At 43.9% G+C, this 20,721-nt stretch overlaps 1 protein-coding gene across 5 annotated transcripts; it reads right to left on the bottom strand.

Annotated features, from left to right (window-relative positions):
- Positions 1-1,820: 1,820 nt before the first annotated feature.
- On the bottom strand, positions 1,821-20,718 carry Las1l (LAS1 like ribosome biogenesis factor). Of its 5 annotated transcripts, none has more exons than XR_010046574.1 (13): positions 20,397-20,714; positions 19,559-19,684; positions 18,502-18,571; positions 17,649-17,730; positions 16,547-16,828; positions 16,184-16,230; positions 15,250-15,359; positions 13,621-13,706; positions 12,830-13,036; positions 12,207-12,354; positions 6,756-7,228; positions 3,875-4,105; positions 1,821-2,141 (listed from the first exon to the last, which is right to left on the bottom strand). XR_010046574.1 is itself a non-coding variant. In XM_013144523.3 (13 exons), exons 1-13 carry the CDS (start codon positions 20,585-20,587, stop codon positions 2,018-2,020), a joined length of 2,097 nt encoding a protein of 698 aa, XP_012999977.1. In that variant the 5' UTR covers positions 20,588-20,713; the 3' UTR covers positions 1,821-2,017. The 5 variants fall into 5 exon arrangements, 4 of the variants coding, with proteins under 4 accessions (XP_012999977.1, XP_012999979.1, XP_012999978.1 ...); XM_013144523.3 differs by having other exon boundaries at positions 3,955-4,105; positions 20,397-20,713; XM_013144525.3 differs by lacking the exon at positions 12,830-13,036 and having other exon boundaries at positions 3,955-4,105.
- Positions 20,719-20,721: the final 3 nt, after the last annotated feature.

Genomic DNA, 20,721 nt, shown 5'->3' with positions numbered 1-20,721 from the left:
CAATAATGGAAGGAATCCTTACTATTCACAAATATAAAAATATGCTATCCCTTATGCAGCACTTTAAAATCTATTATGTTTTGATCCTTATAACAAGTCTATAGGACAAACATTATCCTTCTACAGATGAAAAAACATGGTACAGTTTGCTCAAGCTGGTTCCCACTATGAGGTGGAACTTAGCTTGGAACCCAGGTCTTTGGGCAACTTCTACCAATGCATTTGGAACTCTGGTATGCATCAAAATCAACAAGGGTTTATTAACCAGATTGTTGCCTATTCTCACCCTTTCTGATTCAGAAAGTCTGACAGGGTTCAAAAAATCTGCATTCCTAACAAGAACTCAAATGCTGCTGACGTTGCAAGAAAACAGATTTATCCAACCTAATTATTGCTGTGGCTATGGGCAAATTCCTTTCCTTTTTGTCTGCTTCAGAATCTTAATGCATTTCAAACAAGAGGGAAAGTCAAAAACTGATTTTCTAAACCTTATTTTAACAGCAAACTCCATCTTTCAAAAGAAGTCATATATAGGATTCCAATACAAACACAACAAAGTCAGGGCTTCTCCAGTGAAGTGTTGGAGAGATTCTAGAATACTTAACCAAAGAGGGTCTAGATCCCTTAAGGCCTCTTCTAGCTAACATTCCAGTATGCTAGGAAATTTTTAGCCTTTGAAGGGAGAGGGAAGAATTAGAGAGAAACTTACTCTGTACTAACCAGTACATAAAACTGCTTTGCCTGTGCCTAACGTTTGGGTGCACATGAGAAATCTTAACCCCTTTGAGCTGGTGAGTTCATGGAACTCTTTGGCAATAATAATAAAAGCTATGGACCAGCTCCCTAGAAAAAATGAAAATGTACATACAACTGCCAAGGTATTCAATGTATCCTTTCAGGCCTTATGGACTCCCTACGGCCCTTACTCAAGATAAAATCCTTGATTAGAGGATCTGGGAAGGAATAATAGTGCACTTCTCTAGTTCACACAAGGATTTGTGTTTAATCCCCAGCACCCCAAAACAAACAAAAAAAAACCTTGATGGGGCTGTGGCACAGCACTGCCACCAAATTCTTCCTTAGTGTTTTTGTAACAAGTCCTCTCCATGATTTCTTGGCACAACCATCTAGAGAAATTTTGTCAGGCACTTAGCAGAGGTAACAGGTTATTACTTAGTAAATTTGTCCTTCCTTACCAGGTTGATAGAACTGAGAGTGAAAACATGGCTGATTTATCCCTCATCTCCTGGTAGCTAAGGGATGACATAGGATAGGCACTGTAAGGTTAAGAGAGAATGTCTGAACAATAAAGAAGTGGCTCTGTGTCAGTCCCTAGGACAGTTTTCTGGCTCTAATGTCTGCTGCCCGGAAAGTCCACTCTTCTTCTTCTAGGACAAAAGTGGCAAAGAAAGGCGTATCTCTGGCTTTCAATTACTGTTTGGTAGCCACTGAGAGGAGGTGAGGAGATAAACAGGAAAACATGAGTCTTCTTCCCTCTGTCAGGAAGGCTTTGAGCAACCCACCCCCAAGAAACACACTGCAGTTGCCAGTTAAGAGTATGATAACCTCTCTCTTCTGGGGCCTCATGCTTCCAAACGAACTGGCTCCAAACTACAGATGAAGGGTACAGAAATGGTTTGAGGAACCAGGTAACAGATACGGGTAGAATCTGGCTATGGCAGCAATCAGAGCCAGTGGGCCCAAGGGGCCTCAGTATTCTACTCCTGCTCAAAGCCTTGTTATCATCCAAACTTCTCTGGAGCCCATAAGAAAGCACTACACTAGTCTTTCCTGCCATACATATCCTCATCTCACAAATATCAAAACTGTAGTTGCCTGTTTATTGTTCTTCAAAACAAAACAAAAGGAAAAATTCATTCCACACTCTATTGGTGGAAAGCTGAGTTGATGTGGCTGATCTGGGCTGTCTCCTAGATTGTATCATGGAAGATTAGGTGCACTGGGGGTGGGCTGTTGCTCTGGCAGGGATGGATGAACACTTCCATTAAGGCAGGCATCAGAATAGCTGCAGGCCAGTTTTGAGCCCGTGCAGCTGTCCCTGGCTCCAGAGAAGGCCCTCCAAGTTGCTGCTGCTGTTGCTGAAATTGCCACTGCCGACACCACAATTTAGGCCCAGGGTGCTGTGGAGAGATTGGGAGGTCAGTCAGGGAAGGACGCAGCTTTAGGCTCTGAAACAGCTAAAAGTGCTTGAGATGAGTGTGTCTGTCGGAAGGGCTTAACCTCTCCTGCCTAGTTTTATAAAGAGGAGACTGCAACAAATCTGAGAAGCAATTTCAGGTAGGTGCTAGGTGATTAAGGAAATATGGAACTGTTCAAATGAAGCATTATAAAGAGCTCCAGTACATAAAAGTCCATGTAAAACTGTTTGGGTTGAAGTAAAAGAGGGGTCTTACCCACAGGAAGACACTGAAAATGACTGCTTTAGCAGGGCTTTTTCCCAAGACCTTAGTGCTTACAGGCCCACAAGACTCTGGACTGGATCCCTCCCACATCTAATACATAGTTAAGGGGTCCAAAGTCAGACTTGCTCTGTAGGTATAGGCACAACTCCCATTCCACAATTTTTAAAACTGCTTTAAGGGAGAAATCTGCCCTCTTTTTCTCTCTGGCCCAGACTAGAATATTCTTGCTTCCTGCAGATCAAAGGTTCTTCCAACTGGATAAGGTAACAGCTGAGTGCAAAGCTATCATTACTCCCCTCTGGCAGGTTCCATGGTTATACTCCTGCAGCTGAAAAAACTCCTTGAGATAATCTAATTGCATCCCCTCCCACCACCCACAATTTTACAAATGAAGAAATTGAGGATGAGATATGAGAAATGACTTTCCCAATGCTACATGGCTAAGTTAAAGGTGGAGCTGAGACAAGAAGTGACATCCTCTGCTCCAACAGAAGAAGCCTCCCTACAACAGGTGGTCAAGGGCCTGAGTCAAATGAGCTTCCTTCTTGATTTAACAGCTCTACCAGCCCACACTTTTTACCCTTAAGAAACTGGAACTCATCAACCCAACCTTATACAAGGCCTGGCTAATTGAGGGTAGAAGGAGGAATTTTTTAAGACATGTGAATCTCACTGCCAGCTGGCTACTTCCTAAGAGGCCTGATGCTCCCTGACCTCAGAGTTCACAGCATTGCCTTAGGCCTGGTCTGCTTATAGGGCCCTTGTATTCTATATCTCTCTCTCCCAGAATGCTCAGATAAAAAGAGGCTTGTCTCCTAGGGAACAGGCAAACAGAACAGAGATGGATTCTCAATTTCAGGGGCCTAGAGGAGTCTGTCTGATACTCATCAGTTTCTCCTATTCACAATAGCCCGGTATTTTGGAATATTCAGGCCTCTGACTGAACTCCTTTCAGTTACTAGCATAACCTCTCATCAATAACTGCTTGGTTCCTGCCTCCCTGATGACCCAATGGCTTGTACGCTTGAGATCCAAAAATAAGTTTTGAGGGAAACCATACAGCCATGAACAGGCAGGCCTTGCTGCTAAGATTCCAGGACAGTACAGGAGGTCTACCGATTATTCTGTGTACCTTTGGACAAAGTTCTTTCCCTTTCTGGGCTGCAGTTTTCTTATCAGGAATATAAAGAAGCTTGGTTAGAGCATCTGTTCTTGACTTTTTAGCAATGGTGGACAATTTAGAGAATTCACTGAAAGCTATGTATCCCTCTCTTCTCAAAATGCAAATGCATGTGCACACACGCACACACCCAATGGCACACACACAAACAGAATTCAAACTGCAAGGGGTTCCAAGGTAGCTCTATGTAGCTATTTTACTGGTTCCCACTAAGGGCAAGCCATCATATAAAGACCCACCCAGCTATTTACCTCTCCAGTCATTTACCTACCTACTCCATTTTGTCTCCTTCCCTTCCTCCCACAAGTGGTAGAGGAGGCAGTGAGAAATCCTGTTGCCATGGGCACTCACCCAGTCTTGCACAATGAGGGTTCCAGCCGCTGCTCTAGCACAGGCTGATCCAAAAGATACATGGTATCATAATTCTCCAGCATAAGCTCTGCTGGATCCTCTGTTTGACCTGGCATGCGGCCTAAGGGGAATGTGTCCCACTGCACATCTTCTGTAGAGCAAAGAAAGGTAGAAATAGTAGGTTGATGAGCTGGTTCTCCAGAGGCCCACTAACACTGTCCTTCCACCCAACCTATTAGCCCATTCAATTCAGTCTCTGTGTACCCTCAGCTTCACTCTACTCACTTCTCATGAGCATCTCTCCATCATAGCATTTTACTATATATTTTTATGGCCCTTTTTCCTGTGTTTACACACATATACAAAAGCACACAACTACAAATATTTTTGTTCCTCCCTGACCCTTCTTCCCCTATTTCCCCAGGCATGCCTCCACTGACATTTTCAGATCTGAGTATATCTCTGCCTGAATCTGAATCCTCTATTCTCTCCTGGAAATCTCAGAATTCCTACAGAATCCCCCTTTCAAACCCACTGAAACCTTAGAAAATACGAATGACTTAGATTTCCTATACATTTATATGTACAACTCTGTAATGCATTTGAATGCATCAATGTACTTGAATGCTCTTGCCTGAAGAGATGCATACCCCCATCTCAGTATGGGCACTATCACAGAAGTAACCTGTGCTCCTTTCACTGCAAAGTCTTCATGACCTCAGATGCACACAAAAAGAACATCCTTTCTTTAAGGAAGGGAATATTAACATATCTCACTCTCTACTTCCTCCCAGGATATACTTGGAAATATACCAATCCCTCTATTAAGTGAATGTTCTCTGTTTCACTTCCTGATTCCCACATCTCTCATTCACAGGGACACAAAGAAATCTTCTTTTCCCTATCTCCCCACATATGTGCAAGCACGCACACAAACACACAGAAGAAACAATGGCAAAGAGAGGGAAAAAGTTAAAACCCTAACCTCCCATCACCTTCCCTCAACACACACACAAACACACACTCTGCCTTAGGGTTGACAGGCATTCCCTATCTCGGTCTTACCACTTTAAAACTCCCCACATAGTATTATTGTCTATCCCTTCTTCCCACGCTTGTACACATGCCTCTATGGTTTTTAAGAGCAACCTTTACTACCAAGTTCCTTAGCTTTTGTCTCTGGTTTCCTGCATTCTCCTGGTACTCAATAACCCTGTCATGATGCCCCTGGCATTATGTGAAGTACTTTACTGCAGACCAGTTTTTTGCACAACCCATACAGAAGCTCCTCAAGAGGGTCAGTTCCAAGATTGTGTACATGTTTCAAAGGATTACAATGTACTCCATAAATACAACTATGTATCAAGAAGATGGGCTAGAGGTGTAACTCAGCTGTAGAGCAATTGTCTAGCATGCTAATGCCCTGGGTTTCATCCCAGGAACAGGGAAAAATAAAAGGAAAGGCTATTCCCCTGCTTGTTCATCTCTCCTCCCCTGGTTTTCTTACATGGTCTATGCAATACTTTCCATTTCCTTTATGATACAGAGATACCATAGGGGCCAACCCACTCATTGGCTCTGACAGTAATTTAACCATCCTCCACATCACTAACATTTCCAACCCTGTGTATTTCACTGTCCCTGCTTCCTTAGCCTGAAACCCTTGTACATGTCCCTTTAGAGACAGCAGGTACACAAAGACTTTCATGGGTCTTAGTGACCCTGCTTACTCTTTAAAAAACATATGTACCCACAAGTATGCATACTCCCATGTATGCACAGTTATACTATAAGCTGCTTCACAGTGACTTCTTTCATTGCCTGCATTTTTCTTTCTTTCCCACAATTCTGCCTGTGCCAATGTCCCTTACTTTCAGTATTTACAAAGATCCCCCAAATACAGCCTTCCTTCCTATCTTGTCTAAAGACATTTCTATTGTCACTGTGACATAATTTATCTAGCAAACATAAATATATGCTCATACACACACATGCACAGACATAAATGTGCTAATCCACTTCTAACCTCCTACTTGGGGTATTTATGCCTTGTAGTCCTCCCACACCTGTTTATGCAACAGCAAAATACCTCTCCCCATAAGCTCATTTACTATCTCCTCTCTGGTTCCATCCTATTCCCTACCATATTTACATGAGACTATCCTATCTTTATCAGTCTACCTCCCTTGAGGTTCCTACTCCCCAAACTAAATGAGGGTACGATACTATCAACATTCCTTGCCCCCTCTTGGCTTTGATCTTCTAAACTTGGGTGAATACATAAAATCCATACTACTCTGTATTGTCTCTTCTGATCTCACTTCCAAGTTCTTCTGACTCAGTGCCTTGGGTTCCTTCTAATATATGCAGCAAAATCCTCTCCCATTACCAGCCAGCCTCTACATGTACCTACATGTACCCTCTACATGAATCATATATGTATACTCCACATCTCACTTTTTCCTTTCTTTATAAAACATAATTCATTGAAAAAAAGTTATGTGCTAGTATCTTCTTTGTAAGAATCTATTTTTGTCTATGTCTTGCACTCTGATTAACTATTGTGAATGTGCTCTCTGTATGTAGCAGCCTGACAATGGTTTTCTACACTTACATGCTCTATACAAAGGGTAAGGAGAGTGGTTTTTTATACATATAATTGGCTGCTTCCCAGCCTTGCCTCAATACTGGCTACTTCCTTCCACTTTCCATTTCTTTCCTAGAGTAAAGGGAAGCCTCAGCAGCCAGCCAGACAGAGCAGAAATTGGTGAAGTGAAAAAGTGAGTATCAAGAGTACTTACCTGAGCTAACTTGCCATGCAGAGCCCTCCAAAGCTCCTGTTTTCTGGGCCAGGAGCCTGGCATTCACAATGGTAGGGGACTCATGTGCAGCAGAGAAAGATCCTACTTCCATGCTGCCTTCCTCTTCCTCCTCCTCTTCATCATCATCTTCTTCTTCCAAGTCATCATCTTCCTCTTTCTCCTCTCTCTCCATCTGGTCATTCAGGGCCTTTTTCTCCTCCTCTTCATTATCACCATTAGGAGTGCCCTGCTCCCCCTCTTGCTGGCCCTTTCCATCAGACCCATAGCTGGAACTAGCTGGTTTGAGGCCCCAGTATAGGCTGTCCAATGTGTATGGAGATTTCTCAATATGGGAGGTCGCAGAGCCCTCCTTCTGCAAGTTGTTTTCTCCATTCTGAGTATAAATGGAACAGATGCGCAGCAGCTTCTCCTGTTCCCCATCTGGCAGGACCTGTCCCATGGCTTTGAAGACACTGAGCAAACGGAGGGATGGGGTAGGAAAAATTCAAAATTTCAAATCATTTCATACCCCAAACACAATATCCCCAGGATATTGAACTTGAGCTTTTACAACTGCCTCTGAAAGGCAGTACAACAGAGCAGACAAAACATAGAAACAAAATGACCATGGACTCTAAACAATCTCAATAGTTCATTTCTGTTCCTCACTTCTATTGCCAGTAAAATGAGAATACTAGTATCTAATTTCTACAGTTCTTGGGATAAATGAGAACACTTATAGAATGCCTGCCACAGTGTCAGGCACATAGTGGGCATGCAATAAATGATAACAATTAGTCTGCACTGAAATGCTACATTAACACAGCAACTATCCAATAGGTCTGTAGTCTGGAAATGAGAATGGCAGATTCCTCCCTTTTCTAGCCTAAAATTTGCAATCTGACTTGATCTCCAACGATGTGCCTAGAAGCGTGGTGGGGTCCTCAGGCATGAAACACAGTGTGATCCTTTTACAGGAGCAGCTACAGACCAGTTTAGAATGGGAAGGGCTGTGCAGCAGTTGACAAGACAAAGCAGAATGCAGAAGGGAGGCCCAATAGGTACTGTGGACCCACTGCAGGAACTAAGGCAGCTGGGGAAAGGGAGAGAGCACAAGGAAGGAGAAGAAACCAAGGGAGGGCTTTGAGTTGGAGGTGAGGCCCAGGAGGATCAGAGACAAGAGCAAGCACACCATGCATATGTTGACAGTAGCATGGCTAGAGGACAAGGCCTATGCTGAAGAGCCATGGGAGGAGATGATGGCTGGAAGTATGGGTGTGTGTTGGGAGTTAGGTCACCTGGCAACTCTAAGCACAAGTGAAGGGCATTTCTGAAGATCACCGCAGTGACCACGTGGAGGATGCCCATGTGGAAGATGGCTTGGGCAGGGCAGCCTGGAGGCAGGGAGACCAGGAATGAACCCATTCAGACATTTCAGGCCAGAGTCCAGAGTCGGTGAGGGCTGACCTAGGGCACTGGCAGTAGATCTGGGAGGGAAAAGCTGTGAAGGACAAACAGACAGGGAACCAGGCTTAGTGACTGATGACAAGGGTTGAGTAGAGAGTTAAAGATAATGACAGGTATACAACAGACAATGCTAACAGTAAAATCACCAACAGCAACAACTAAGAGTGGCTGGGGAGGAAGAGGGCAAGCATGCTGCAGAGAACCTCATGTTAGCACCTGACACCCAACAAACCCAGGCATTGCTGGATGTGTGGTCGGGAGAGAGGGATGGCAAGTGCCCTTCTAGTTGTATATACTCAATGGCCTGTTTTCTTTTATTCTCTCAATGCATAACCACACATTATGGAGCAGGGCAGGGTGACAGTGACTCAAAATGGAGATGAGGAGACCCTCTCTGTGGGCTGCCTTCATTTTCCAAGAGGACACAGGCGCAAATTAAATTGCTATTGGCTGGATGGGGGAAGCACCTGAAAGTATCCAACTTTATTAAAGGAAAAGCTAGAAATTCTCCGCCCTCTTACTGTGATCCATTAGTGTGATTAATAAGAAATATCCCCAGGCACCTGGTAGTAGAAGATGTCTTATCACCACTGTTTATTATTGTGCAACCACTATCTCTGGTTGTCTAGTCTGGACACATTGCAGAGGTGACAATGAATCCTAAAATGTATCTTCTTCCTTGGGTATGCCTGGTCACAGCTCAGGACTAAGAAGGTCAAATGTTCAGGCTGGTGAAAAGAAGGCAGACAGTGCACTCACAGGACCTGAGTTGATCCCTATCTTGCTGTTAACAAGCCAGGTGATTTTTGCATTAAGTCACTTCATTCCTCAGAACCATAACGTCTTGTCTGCCAGAGGATATCATACCTTCACTTCCCAAGATTGCTATGTAAAATAACTTACACCCCCAAAAAACCATAGCACCATGCCTGACACTTAATTGCCAGTGGTATCCTTTATTTTTTTCTGAGGAAAACAAAAACCAGATTCTGCATTCATCTAATAACAAATGCTTTTTGAAATAGTATACTCTAGTGGACCATTGTGAAAAAACAGAAGACTAAGGGCAAGCTGTATGGATTCTGGCCTCAACTCTAACTTGCAGTATACCTGGGCACCTCCTCTGTTTCCCTCTCTCTGTAATGAGATGATTAGGACTATGTGCACTAACCATCTGGGAAATGTGGGATTTGTGCACAAGGATTCATACCCAAGTGAGCCGCTGTTACTGCTGGCATGTGTCGCATCCCTCTGGTATGCTTGGGTTGGAGAAGATCTCTGTGGTCCAGACTTCTCCAATACCAGCAGCTTCCATTCTGTAAGCACTTAGGGTTGGAAAGTACCTTGAAAGCCACCTATCCAAACCTTTCCATGCTGCTCTGTTTACTCCTCCATCCTAGTGCATGCATATGTCACATTCCTTCTGAACTTTGAAAATTTATTATTTTTCCTGCATGAACTATTCAGATGACTCATCTGTAATTTTCTGCCTAACTCTTCCAGGCCCTTTTGGTTCTCCTCTCAGTTGCTCACCCCAATCCATGTTACTTCTAAAGTATACATATCTAATAGTGTGAATGGTTAGCTCAGATCCTTCTTCTGGAGGTCTTGGTTTGTCTGATTTTGTCTATAAGGCCACATTTTTGATCTTATAAACACTACTGTGCCTCAAATGAAATAAGGACTCAAGAAAGACTTTTGGATTTAATAGGTAGTTAGAACTAAGACAGTCTTGGAATCCTATTTCCACAATTCATTCATTCATCAAGTACTGAGTCAGTGCTTGCCAAGGACAGTACTGTTGGCAATGAGCAGCAGAGCACAGTTTAAATCACTGATGTTTACTGAGGCTGTTTGGATTTGTGTGGCATGCTAGGCACAGAGAGCTAATGCACAGCCATTGCCCTTGAAAAAGCTTAGTCTTGTAGAGTGAAAGAAAACACTGGGGGAAGTAGAATGGAAACACAAAACCTTAGATTTGGGAAGTACTCTGGAGTCAACAGGAAGGGTAGATGGTGCTGTTACCAAGTGAGATAGGACAGAAAAAGATAATTTTGGAGTTGGGATGGGAAGTATGATGATCAATTTTCTTATGGTTACAGTAAGGTGACTGTAAATCATCCAAGTGGAGATGTTTGGCATGCACTTGAGTATAGGAAGTTGCACTGTGGAAGAAAGGCCTGGGCCATAGTGTCCTGGGCATCTACACTTTACAGTAACTAGTAGTAAGCACAGGCATTTCTAGGAGGGAGTGGTAAACACCACCAATGCAGCAGACATACAGACTGATAAGGGTCCATTAGATTTAGTAATTAGGTCCAAGTAGCTCAGGAAGTGAGCACCAAATTGCAGTAGGTTGAGGAGTAGGAGGTTAGTGAGAAAATTAAGACTGTTGATTGAGGACTACTCTTTTGAGATGGGAGAGGAAGGAGCAATAAGCTCATAATAGCCTAAAAGAGAATTGCAGGGTCAAAGCTGATTTTTCTTATGCTATTGTTACTGTTGTTTCAAGATGAGAAAAACACATCACATTCATAAATTGAAGATCAAGAGCAAACAGAGCAAGGGAGAGGCTGGGATGAGGCTCCAGCGAGGCTGTAAGAGGTAGCTGCAGAGTACATGAGGAGCAGCAGGCTTTGAGGAGGGGCAATTCCACCTAATCCTCAGACTGGCGAGAGGGTTGACTGCAGCTGCAGATCAGTTCATGAGGGCTGGACCTCAGGTCACGAGGGAGACCTGTTGGATGCCTCCATGTGCTTGAGGATGCTAGGGTGAAATAGGGAGAGGGGGAAGGGCTTGAGGTGAGTGGTAAGGTTTTAGAATAGTCAGGGAATGAGAAAATGGTCAGAAAACAAGCAGAAGTTCAGACAAGCAGAACTGAGGTCTAGCCTGAGATTAAAAATCATACCTCTGCAGTGGCAGCAATCCTCAGGGCTATGTGGTTTTCTCCAGCAGAGCTCAGCTACGCGGGCTGAGAAGCAGGGGAAGCAGAGTGGGGAAGATCAATCCCAGCTTGGGCATTTGTAAGTCAAATACAGCCAAAGGATGAGCAGAGCTGAGAGTGCTTATGAGTGGCTAAAGTGATCAACCACAGACAGGACTGGGCAGAATCAAGGTCAAGGGAAGGAGGGAGATGGAGGGATGGAGATCTGGATGCAGGCAAAGAGCAAGTATTATGAGATGTGAGGGTGAGAACTAGAAGCACTAGAGGTGGGATGCTCGGACATAAGTTTTCAAATGTGGAACAGTTCTGAGTGATGGAAATGGATTGTTGACAGTAGTACAAAATGGAAGTCACTGGATGAGCTGCAGTGTCAGGTGCGTCACCCAACTGAAACAGACAATGCTTCAGAAAGCAGAAAGAGAATCAGGCACTAAAGGCTTTCATGAAAATGAGGGATGTGGCTTGAGGTCAAGAAATGGACAGAGAAAAGGAAAGGGAGACAACCACAAGTATTTACAGGAACCACTGCAATATTCACTTTGATCACAGAACCCAGGGCAAACTGGGTAAAAGGGGAGACACAGGATGTATGGTTAACCTGACAGGTAGGCCCAGAATCAGAAAGACTTTTGAACGTTAGGCTAAGAAGCCTTAACTTCACCAGGAAGGCAATAGGAAGCTGCTGGCTGAAGGGTATTGGACAACTATCAAAGGTACACTTTAGGAAGATAATAGAGACAGCACTGGCTTTGGAGTCTTTAGAGCTGGGTTCCATAATAAAACAGCAGCTATCATTTATTACGCACTTACTCTGTGCAGGTCACTGTGTTAAGCTGGATTCACTTCAGCCAGGTGTTAAGCTGTATGATCTTAGGTGAGTATATATCTCTCCCTTCCCTAAACTCTTTTCTCCCATCTGTTAGTAGGAGACTGAACTAGATATCCTTGAAACGGCCTTCCAAATTGGGCATTCTAGGACTGTGTCGTCCTAAAGCTTGCAGGGCCTCACCCTCTTACCAGATGATATTCAAGAGACTTACAGCTGAAGGAGTTGAGGGCTGGCCCAGCAAGGTGAGCCCAAACAGGACTCAACCACCTGGGGCCAGTCAAGGGAGACAGAGCAGTTGAATAGCCTCCAGCTTCTTCTTGCTTCCCATTGGCTTGCAGAAAATCGATGAGCATTTGGCCCTAGAAGAGAAGAGGCCCTAAGGATAAGAAACCAGTGAGACCCCACTCATTTTTACCTTGATGAATTCAGCCCTGTCCTGCCCTCTTCCCAAAGACTGACCACCCCATACTTCACAGCTGCTTAAAGCAACCAGGACACTTTGCCCCAACCTATTTTAGTTGGCTCTGACAAGAAAAGTGAGAGCTAACACTGATTCCCTCAGGGCTCTCCTGGACAAACCTAAATCTTTTTTGTTTTGTTTTTTATCCTTTTTGACACAGGGTTTTACTATGCAGTTCAGGCTGGTCTCGAACTCACTCTGTATCCCAGGCTGGCCTCGCTCGAAGCAATCCTGCCTCAGCCTGGGGTTACATGTAGACTTGTGCCACAACCTAAATCTTTAACCCTTGAGGTTTTTCAACAGAACTGTGAATATCGGTAAACACTTCAGCCTGGGCTGCCTTAGCCCCTGAGGCTAGGGCTAGTCTCCCTCACCAGACTTAGTGTTGGCCACGATCAGTTCAATGGTCCATCTAAGGATGTAGGTGGGCCGGATCCCGCTATCCCCCAAGGCTGGCAGCTCAGAGAACATCCTCTCCAGCAGGGCCTGTGTGAAGGTCTGGGAGTGTAGGCCCCTGAGCAAGGGCTGCCAGAACTGAGAGAATGGCCTTGGTACCAAGATGTCATTCAAGTCCACGTTTTCTGTTTTGTGATGGAGGGAGGATAAGGAGAAGATGGAGACAAAGAGAAAACACATGGGGGCCAAGCCCCAACCAACAATAGAATTGACATCGAAGTAAAGAGAAGAGAAGAGAGAGAGAAACCAGTTAGCATTAGGCAGCCAACAACTGACTCAAATAAAGTATAAAATAAAAAGAACTCTGGTTCTAGCTTCAACTTTTGTCAATTAACTCACTGCATGACTATGGATCAGTACCTTTCCCTCTCTGGACCTCAATAATGACCATCTGTAACATGAGGATGTTGAACTACATGATGTCACAAGGCTCTTCCAGTACAGCTGTTCTAGCTCTCTAGCCAGAGGCTACATCACAATTAATATGGCACAGCACTGAGATTCTCCCAACCCTAACCATCACACCCTATCCCACCCAATTATATAGGCCACCTAAGGATGGCCCCATAACTGCCTTATCAGTAAGGTGACTTGTTCTACTCAGCCAGAAGGGTTGAAGGGTTTCCACCCTTAACCCAGTGTTCCCCAGACCACCTCTGGTATTCCCACCCAATAAACATAGAACCCCAAGGCATCAAAGAGCCCCTACCTTCATACTCTATCTGCAAAGCTGCCAACTGCTCAAACGTGGGAATGAGAAAGCCATCATCCAAAAAGGCATCCAGCACTGCATTCCTATAATAAAAGGACACTAGTTTAGCTGGCCATAGTGATGAACACAGGAGGATGAGACAGGACTGCTTTGTGTCTAGGAATTTAGGGTCAGCCTCAAAATACTAAGACTTTATTTCAAAAAAAGGTAGGCCATTGCCAAATATAGTGACTTGGTCTATTAGTTATTTTAAGCTGAAAAGACTTGAGGATCAAGGGCTCAGGTTTTTCTCAGTAGTAGAGCACTAGCTTGATCACAGGTACACAAAAATTAAAAGAACACTAGTTCAGTAAACTGAACCTGACAGAACCTTACCTATTCCCCTTCCCATCTCCAAAGCTGTTAACATCTCTCGTTGAAGTGGCCAAAGTAGCCTTGCAGAAGATGGGGCAAGTAAGAGTTGATCTTAGGCTTTAACCTCCTGAATAAGAGCTGAGCCAAGAGATGAGATCAGTGGAATTTTAACATATATTTATCAAGAATATGCTGATCTAAAGCCCCAAATGTGGGCAGCAGTGGCTGAATATGCCTGAAAACACAGATGGAATGAAAATATCAAGCCTACAGAAGAGTTAAATACCTCAGGTCATGGTCAAGGGCTTTCAGACTTCAGTCCCTGCATTTTTTTTTATTTCTCTTATTTCTAACCATTATCTAGTCCCCCAAACTGTCCATAACCCACAGCTGCTTTCTTCTAGATCCTAGCAGAAATTTTGGGGACTCAATTTCGGCCCAAATATGATCCCCAGGCTTTGTTCCTAGAGACTCCAAGAATCCAAAACAAAATTAGAAGGAAAAAAGTCTCAAAAGTATCTTAGTGCCTGAAGGGTTGACACTACACTCAAGATTCCTTCCTATAGAGGATCAAATTTGAAGAGAAAGTAGTTATCTCATGTCAGTATCTAAGAATACTTTCACCTACCAGGTGCTTATGTAGTACTACTGGGCAGGAATTACATTATAGGGGTACAAGGATGGTTCTCCCATCACAATCTACTCCTTTGCTGAAGGGTAGGGTTAAGAAATCTAGGCTGGGATATGAATAAAGAGAAAAGTCTAGGGGTAATCTCAGCCTACACTGAGTGAACTTGATCTGTAATATCCAGGCACTAAGAAGGCACTGCATCTGCCCCAACTACCCAAGGAATGCTCATAACCTACAACAGTAGTTTCAAACAGACTAGCAGCGCCTACCACACATCTTTTACCTCAGACTTGGGTCAATTCCTCGGCAGTGAGGTGCTAAGAATTATGAGCTCTTCGTACTGGCCAAGAGTATCTGATAGGAAAACATCTGGCTAGACAATACACGACTAGAATGGATGACAATGGATATTCCTCTCAGTGGCCATTCTAGTGACTCACAGTAGGCAACTGTCACCTGGTAGCTGGCAGAAGCAGGCACAGGAGGTCATGCAGACCACAGGGTTACCATGCAGGGGACCAGGATTAACCTGCATTTCTTACACCATAGGTTGGCAAGCTAGGACAAGGAAACATATTTCAACAGGTTTGCTACCCTCCTCCCTAAATAGCAGGTACCCCCTTGATTACCTACTTACATACCTGTTCTCCCAAGCAATGCCCTTGAGCTCTGCCAAGATGCTTTCTACACATGGAGATAGATTATTCCACACCTTAATGGCCTGAGGGAAATGTTTAAATTTCTCCAGCACCTGCCAGTATAAAGTGTACCATCAGAAGGCTAATTTAGCCACACAACCCACTCCCAACCCTCCAGAATCTCTTCCCATAGAACGTTAACACTGCCATCTGGGGGACAGGGCATTGCATGCAGGGGTAGACCCATAACTCCCTTGTTGGTACTACAACAAAAAATAAAACAAACACAAAAAGCCCTCAAGTAACAGACATTTTTCTCCTCCTGCTTCTATCCCTCTCCTGAATTCTCTGTGGTTTCCAATTATTAGATACATCAATGATAATATGTCCCATGAGAGCATTTAGTTGGAGAAGAATCAAGCTCTTTGGGACCAAAAGATGAGAATAAGCAAAGGCAATGGGTTACGGAAGGGAGTCAGGAACCCTAAGCTCTTATCCTGGTTCTTTCAATGACGATGTATGTGACCTTGGATCTATCCCCTCACTCATCCATAGCTTTGATTTCTTCATCTGTGAATAGAGAGAGTTAAACAGTTTCTAAGTTACCTCCTTACTAAAACTGCACTCCTCCAGCTTACCTAATCTTCCACCCCACTTGCTGGTCAGATGTGGGACTGTTTATTCCCAGTTGTTTTCTGTCACCCATGGGCAGATTCTCCACAAACTTCATCATCTGCTCCCTTCCGTCAGTGTGGAGGATCACCCAATTGGACTCTGTTCCTCTTGTCTCCTTCCTACTTCACCCCTATCTTTCTGAGAAGTTCCCTCATGCTTTGTCACTATCCTTTCAACTTACTTCTCAAAACTTTTCTGTTAGCTGGAAAGAGGGAAGAAATGGCTTGGGCAAGTGAGAACATGTCAGGTCAAGGGTACTTACCTTAAATTGCTCCTCTTCATATAACACTAACAATTCTCGGGCTCTTTCTGAAAGCAGAATGGGAGATAAATAGAGCAGCCGGCCCAGCTCACAGCATCTCCTGAGAGTCTAAGACTCCCTCACTCTATTTGAGGGGTTGTAAACTGAGAAGTAGAATTCCTTCTCCACATACTTCATAGAGACTAAGAAAGATGATTTATGAGGCAAATGTGATAACCATTATTCCATGGAAACTAGCCTAGGTGGTTTTTAAGCCAAAAAACATCAGTCACAGTGATACTGAGATAGGGAAGTAGCCAGCACTAACTCTTAGACTGAGCAGTCCAAGCTTATGGTTACCTCTTTGCCACCACAGACACCTACCATATAACTCCTTATGACGCAGAGCCTTGTCCCAATGAGAATCTACCTCTTCATTGCCTTTACTGTTTCCATCAACTTTGACATCCAACTCTGCATCTTTCCCATGGTCCTTAGGCTCTAATCCCTGTTCTGTGATATCATCAACACCAATGTTCTTATCTTCCTCTTGGTCTTCTTCCATATCTGCCTTATCCTCTTCCAACTCCCAGCTGTCTCTCAAGCTGTTCTCTAGTTGGTGGCACCAGTAGGTCTTCTGGAGCCAATCCAGGACAAAGTAACAGCCTAGAAAAGATAAGGAAGGACAGCAGTGCCACAGGACCACTCACAGGCAAACAGCTAACAGGTCCTCAGCCTTCTACACCTCATTTTGTGAGCATTATGGAAAAAGCCTTATGGAAGAGGCTTGGTTCCAAAGCTCAAATCTCTCATCTCCGGATATAGCCATTCTCACCCTGGGTTATCCCCATTTGTTGCTTTCTTGCATGTATCAGAACCATTCCTAGAAAAAACTTGTACATGACTTAAGAGATGTGAAAAATACAGCAAAGGTTGGTAAGCAGGAGAACTGGGACCCATCCCTGCTAGTTTGTTACACGGCCTTAGCCAAGTCTCTTTCCTTTTTTAGTCCTGTTTCCCTGTTTCAAAGGCAAGATTAAATTAGGAGTTCTTAATTGAGATGGCCCAAACAACTCCTTGGTTATGAAATTTTTAATGGCTCATAGCTCTTAACTTATTCCTTTTGATCCTGCTAGGATTAGGATAATGAGAAAGCAAAATTTATGGAGAAGTAAAAAAACTGTAAGTAAGGTATCAAAGCAGGATCAGAACAGTTCTCTACTAAGCCATATGTGAGCCTGAAGCAAAAAATTCAGTAACATTCACCTTTTTCTATTTATCATAGATTTCTCCACATTAAAATGCTATTAATCATGATCACTGAACTTTGATGCCCCCTTAAACTTTACACCCAAGGTAAGCCTTTCACTTGTTTCACCGTAGTATCTACCCTGAACCCAGGTGGTAAGTTCCTTCTTTATCTGACGACCCCAAATGCCACAGAGCCCAGGTCTTACCTGTAGCAAGTATAACCCCAGGGTCTTACCTCTGCGACAGTCATTTATATGGGGCATTTTCTTGTGTGTCAACTCATGGCGAAGTTCAACAATCCAATCTGGAATGTTTACCTGACAGGGGGAGGTGATATAGAAATTGGAATATTAAAGCTGGAAGAGATGCAGAAATAAATTAGCCTGACCATTTCCTCTGTTTTACAGACAGAAAAACTGAAGTTCTGAGAGAACAGTCCAGTCTTACTGACAGGACCAGGATAAAACCAAATTTCCTGATTTTTTTTAGTCTTTATTAGAGGTGGTCTTAAAAATCAGAAAAGGCACCCTCCCTACCATCAACCACTCTCCAACAGAAGAGTGATTGAGCACTAGCACTCAGCTTCTCCAGTCTTCTTCAGTGCTTTCTCTCTTAATGGGTCCCCTTACCCTTATTTTCCTCCCCTACTTCCTCCAATAAGCTTCTCCAGATGACTGAGAACAAACTTTCCATATGACCCTCACACTACATACTCATTCAAGGCAGGAATCTCTGGCATTTTCATGCTACTTAGCGGAGCTATCTCCTCCCTCAGACTATCAGTTCACAAAGACAAGGCGATATGACTGCTAACTCTTTCTTGGCCCCACATAGTGACATTTGGGCTCTTCAGCTTCACTGGGCCATTCCCAGCAAGCTAGGCTCACCAATTCTTTTGAGATACAAGTCATAAAGTGTAAGAGAACAAATGTGGTTCTTTTAAACTGAAAGCAGAAGCTATGGGGTTTTTGCTGGCCTTGGCTAGTAGTGATGGGATGAACTAGTCTGACTGTGTGCATACTTTACCCCATTTACCACTTAAGAAGCTTTCCTGAAGAGAACTGAGCAAGGCCATTTATCTCACATACCTCCTGAGCCAGAAACTTGAGTGGGAGCTTGGTAAACTTTGTCTTCCTTTCAGAGAGAAGATTCACAAACCTAGTATAGGGGGAGAAGTAAGTTGCAAAGCCCAAGCAACATTTTGCTCAATTACTGAAATGTTACATTTTCACAACTTTTCAATTGACTATTCTGTTCTTATGGTTGGTGTTAACCAGTGATGGGATAGTTCCATCCGCTTCAAAATTTACTGAGTCTACTGTGTACCAAAGCCATACAGATAAATGAGACACTGCCTTGGCTTCCTAAATTCAGCCTAAGAAAAATGATACAAGAGATTATACTATAACATAATATGTTATAGAAGCTACAATGGAGGACTATATTAGATTACATGGGGAGCACAACTAAATGATGCAAAAGGTAAAAGGAGAAAGGGAAGCTCTCAAGGCAGACATCAGGTTAGTATGAGATGAGTGAAGACTTTGACATATGAGAAAACTCAGTGGCAACCCTTTCCTCATGTATATGGGACAGCTATAACTACTATTGTTACAGAGTGAGTCACTCTGTAAGTCAAGAACTCCCAGCCCATGTCTTCACCTTTCTCAACTCTGCAACCTTCCAGTGCTCATGGAGGAGAGAAAATAGAAAAGGGTGGTGCTAGGTGTAGATGGAATAAAGCTGGAAAATTCAAACTAAATCACAACCATGGGCAATGAATCACTCAGAAAACTTCCTCTGGTTGAGGAGTAAAAGGAGAAACGACAGACTACCAAAGTTGTAGGACACCCAATAGAGATCACCTGGTCTGAATCTTTCCCACTTTGCTACACATATACATTCTAAAAGGGAGGAAAAATGGAAGAGAGGGGGTTCCAGGAAACAGGAAGGAAAATGGAAGTACCAAAAGCTGTTAATTCAACAAACTACAGTCTGACTTATACTCAGAGACTCTAAACAGTCTCTGACTCTCTGAAGCAGAGACTTTCTGTTTCAGATACCACTTGAAGCCACACTTTGCTTATCGCAGGCTTACCACACTCCAGTTCCCAAAGCCACCCTCACCCACCATGCAGGTCTTACCTGACCAATGCCATCCCATACAGCAGTCTAAGTTCATCAGTGCCCAAGCCACCAGTTACATCCATGAGCTTACAGCGTATCAGGTCAGCAGTAGAAGCCACTGCCAGGGGGAGTTCGTTGCCTAACCTAAAGGGCCACAATCCAGCACCATCACAAAAGTCCTTTATAGTGATTCATCTTCTCTACCTCAGAATCTTGGTTGCTGCAGGACATTCCCACTATATACTGTCTCAAGAGTGCATGAAGATTTCAAACAAAAAGGTGAGAGAGACAAAGTAATGTCCGTAAGATCCAACATTAGTATTGGGCAAAGAGGCTGACTAGGCTGTACACAAAACACCTATTTGCTAGTCTGCCAATCAACAGTTGTGTGCACTCACTCCTTTCACCTTGAAACCCTCAAACCCCACATCCCTTGTTAGTTTGTCCTCAACCCAACATTTAACTGGTCAGAGGCACCTCACTCAAAAATGTTTTGAGGAAACAGACCTTCTCCCACTCCCCCTAATTCGAATCATTTTTAGGTAATTCCACCGTTAGGTGTTAATCTCCTTAAACCCTGATTCAGGCCCTCCAGCACCCTCTCCAAAAAAGCAGGAAGTTTACTTTTTGGAAGTAAAGGTTACACCTTACAGATTTAACAAGAGGACTGCTGAGACATATCTTTTAATTTTCCCCACAAACGGAATTTTTGCAAAAGCTAGCCTAAGATTTCTCCCCCCTCCACGCCCCGGGTAATTAGAAGACCTGAGACTAGGGCCTTTTAGGAACTCGACAAAGAAAGATGTGAAGAGATACCAGCACACAGGCAAAAGGTCTGAGCCCGCCTCCACCTTACCTGCTCCTCCACACCGTGATGCGGTTCAGCGCATACCGCTGCAATTTATGGTCATCACAGAAGAGATACACCGTCACTTGATCCCATTCAGCCCTGTTGAGCCAAGCGACCGCGATGGTCTGGGCCCATGGTGGTGTCGATCTTTTTTCTTTGATACACTTTCCGTACCACGTACTCCATACTCGATCCATCCCTCAGACACTCAGCTCTAACCCTGCACAGGATTTCTACCAGAAAGAGGATCGTAGCCAGGCTCTGAGCCGGGACCTTCCACACAGTCCTTCACTCAACGTGCTACCCTCACTCCAAACCGCCGCCGCGACAA

This window comes from Cavia porcellus, unplaced genomic scaffold, assembly GCF_034190915.1.
Source record: "Cavia porcellus strain 051 isolate PalLab524CR breed Dunkin Hartley unplaced genomic scaffold, mCavPor4.1 scaffold_3, whole genome shotgun sequence".
Lineage (NCBI taxonomy): Eukaryota > Metazoa > Chordata > Mammalia > Rodentia > Caviidae > Cavia > Cavia porcellus.
Note: the sequence above shows the minus strand (reverse complement) of the source record. Positions and strands in the feature narration are given on the sequence as shown.

Coding starts and splice junctions, on each gene's coding strand:
- Las1l (XM_013144523.3), bottom strand. CDS start 20,587: ATGGATCGAGTATGGAGTACGTGGTACGGAAAGTGTATCAAAGAAAAA. Junction 16,231..16,546: donor GCGTCATAAGGAGTTATATG/GTAGGTGTCTGT, acceptor TTCTGCTTTCAG/AAAGAGCCCGAGAATTGTTA. Junction 13,037..13,620: donor TTTGCAGATAGAGTATGAAG/GTAGGGGCTCTT, acceptor ATCACAAAACAG/AAAACGTGGACTTGAATGAC.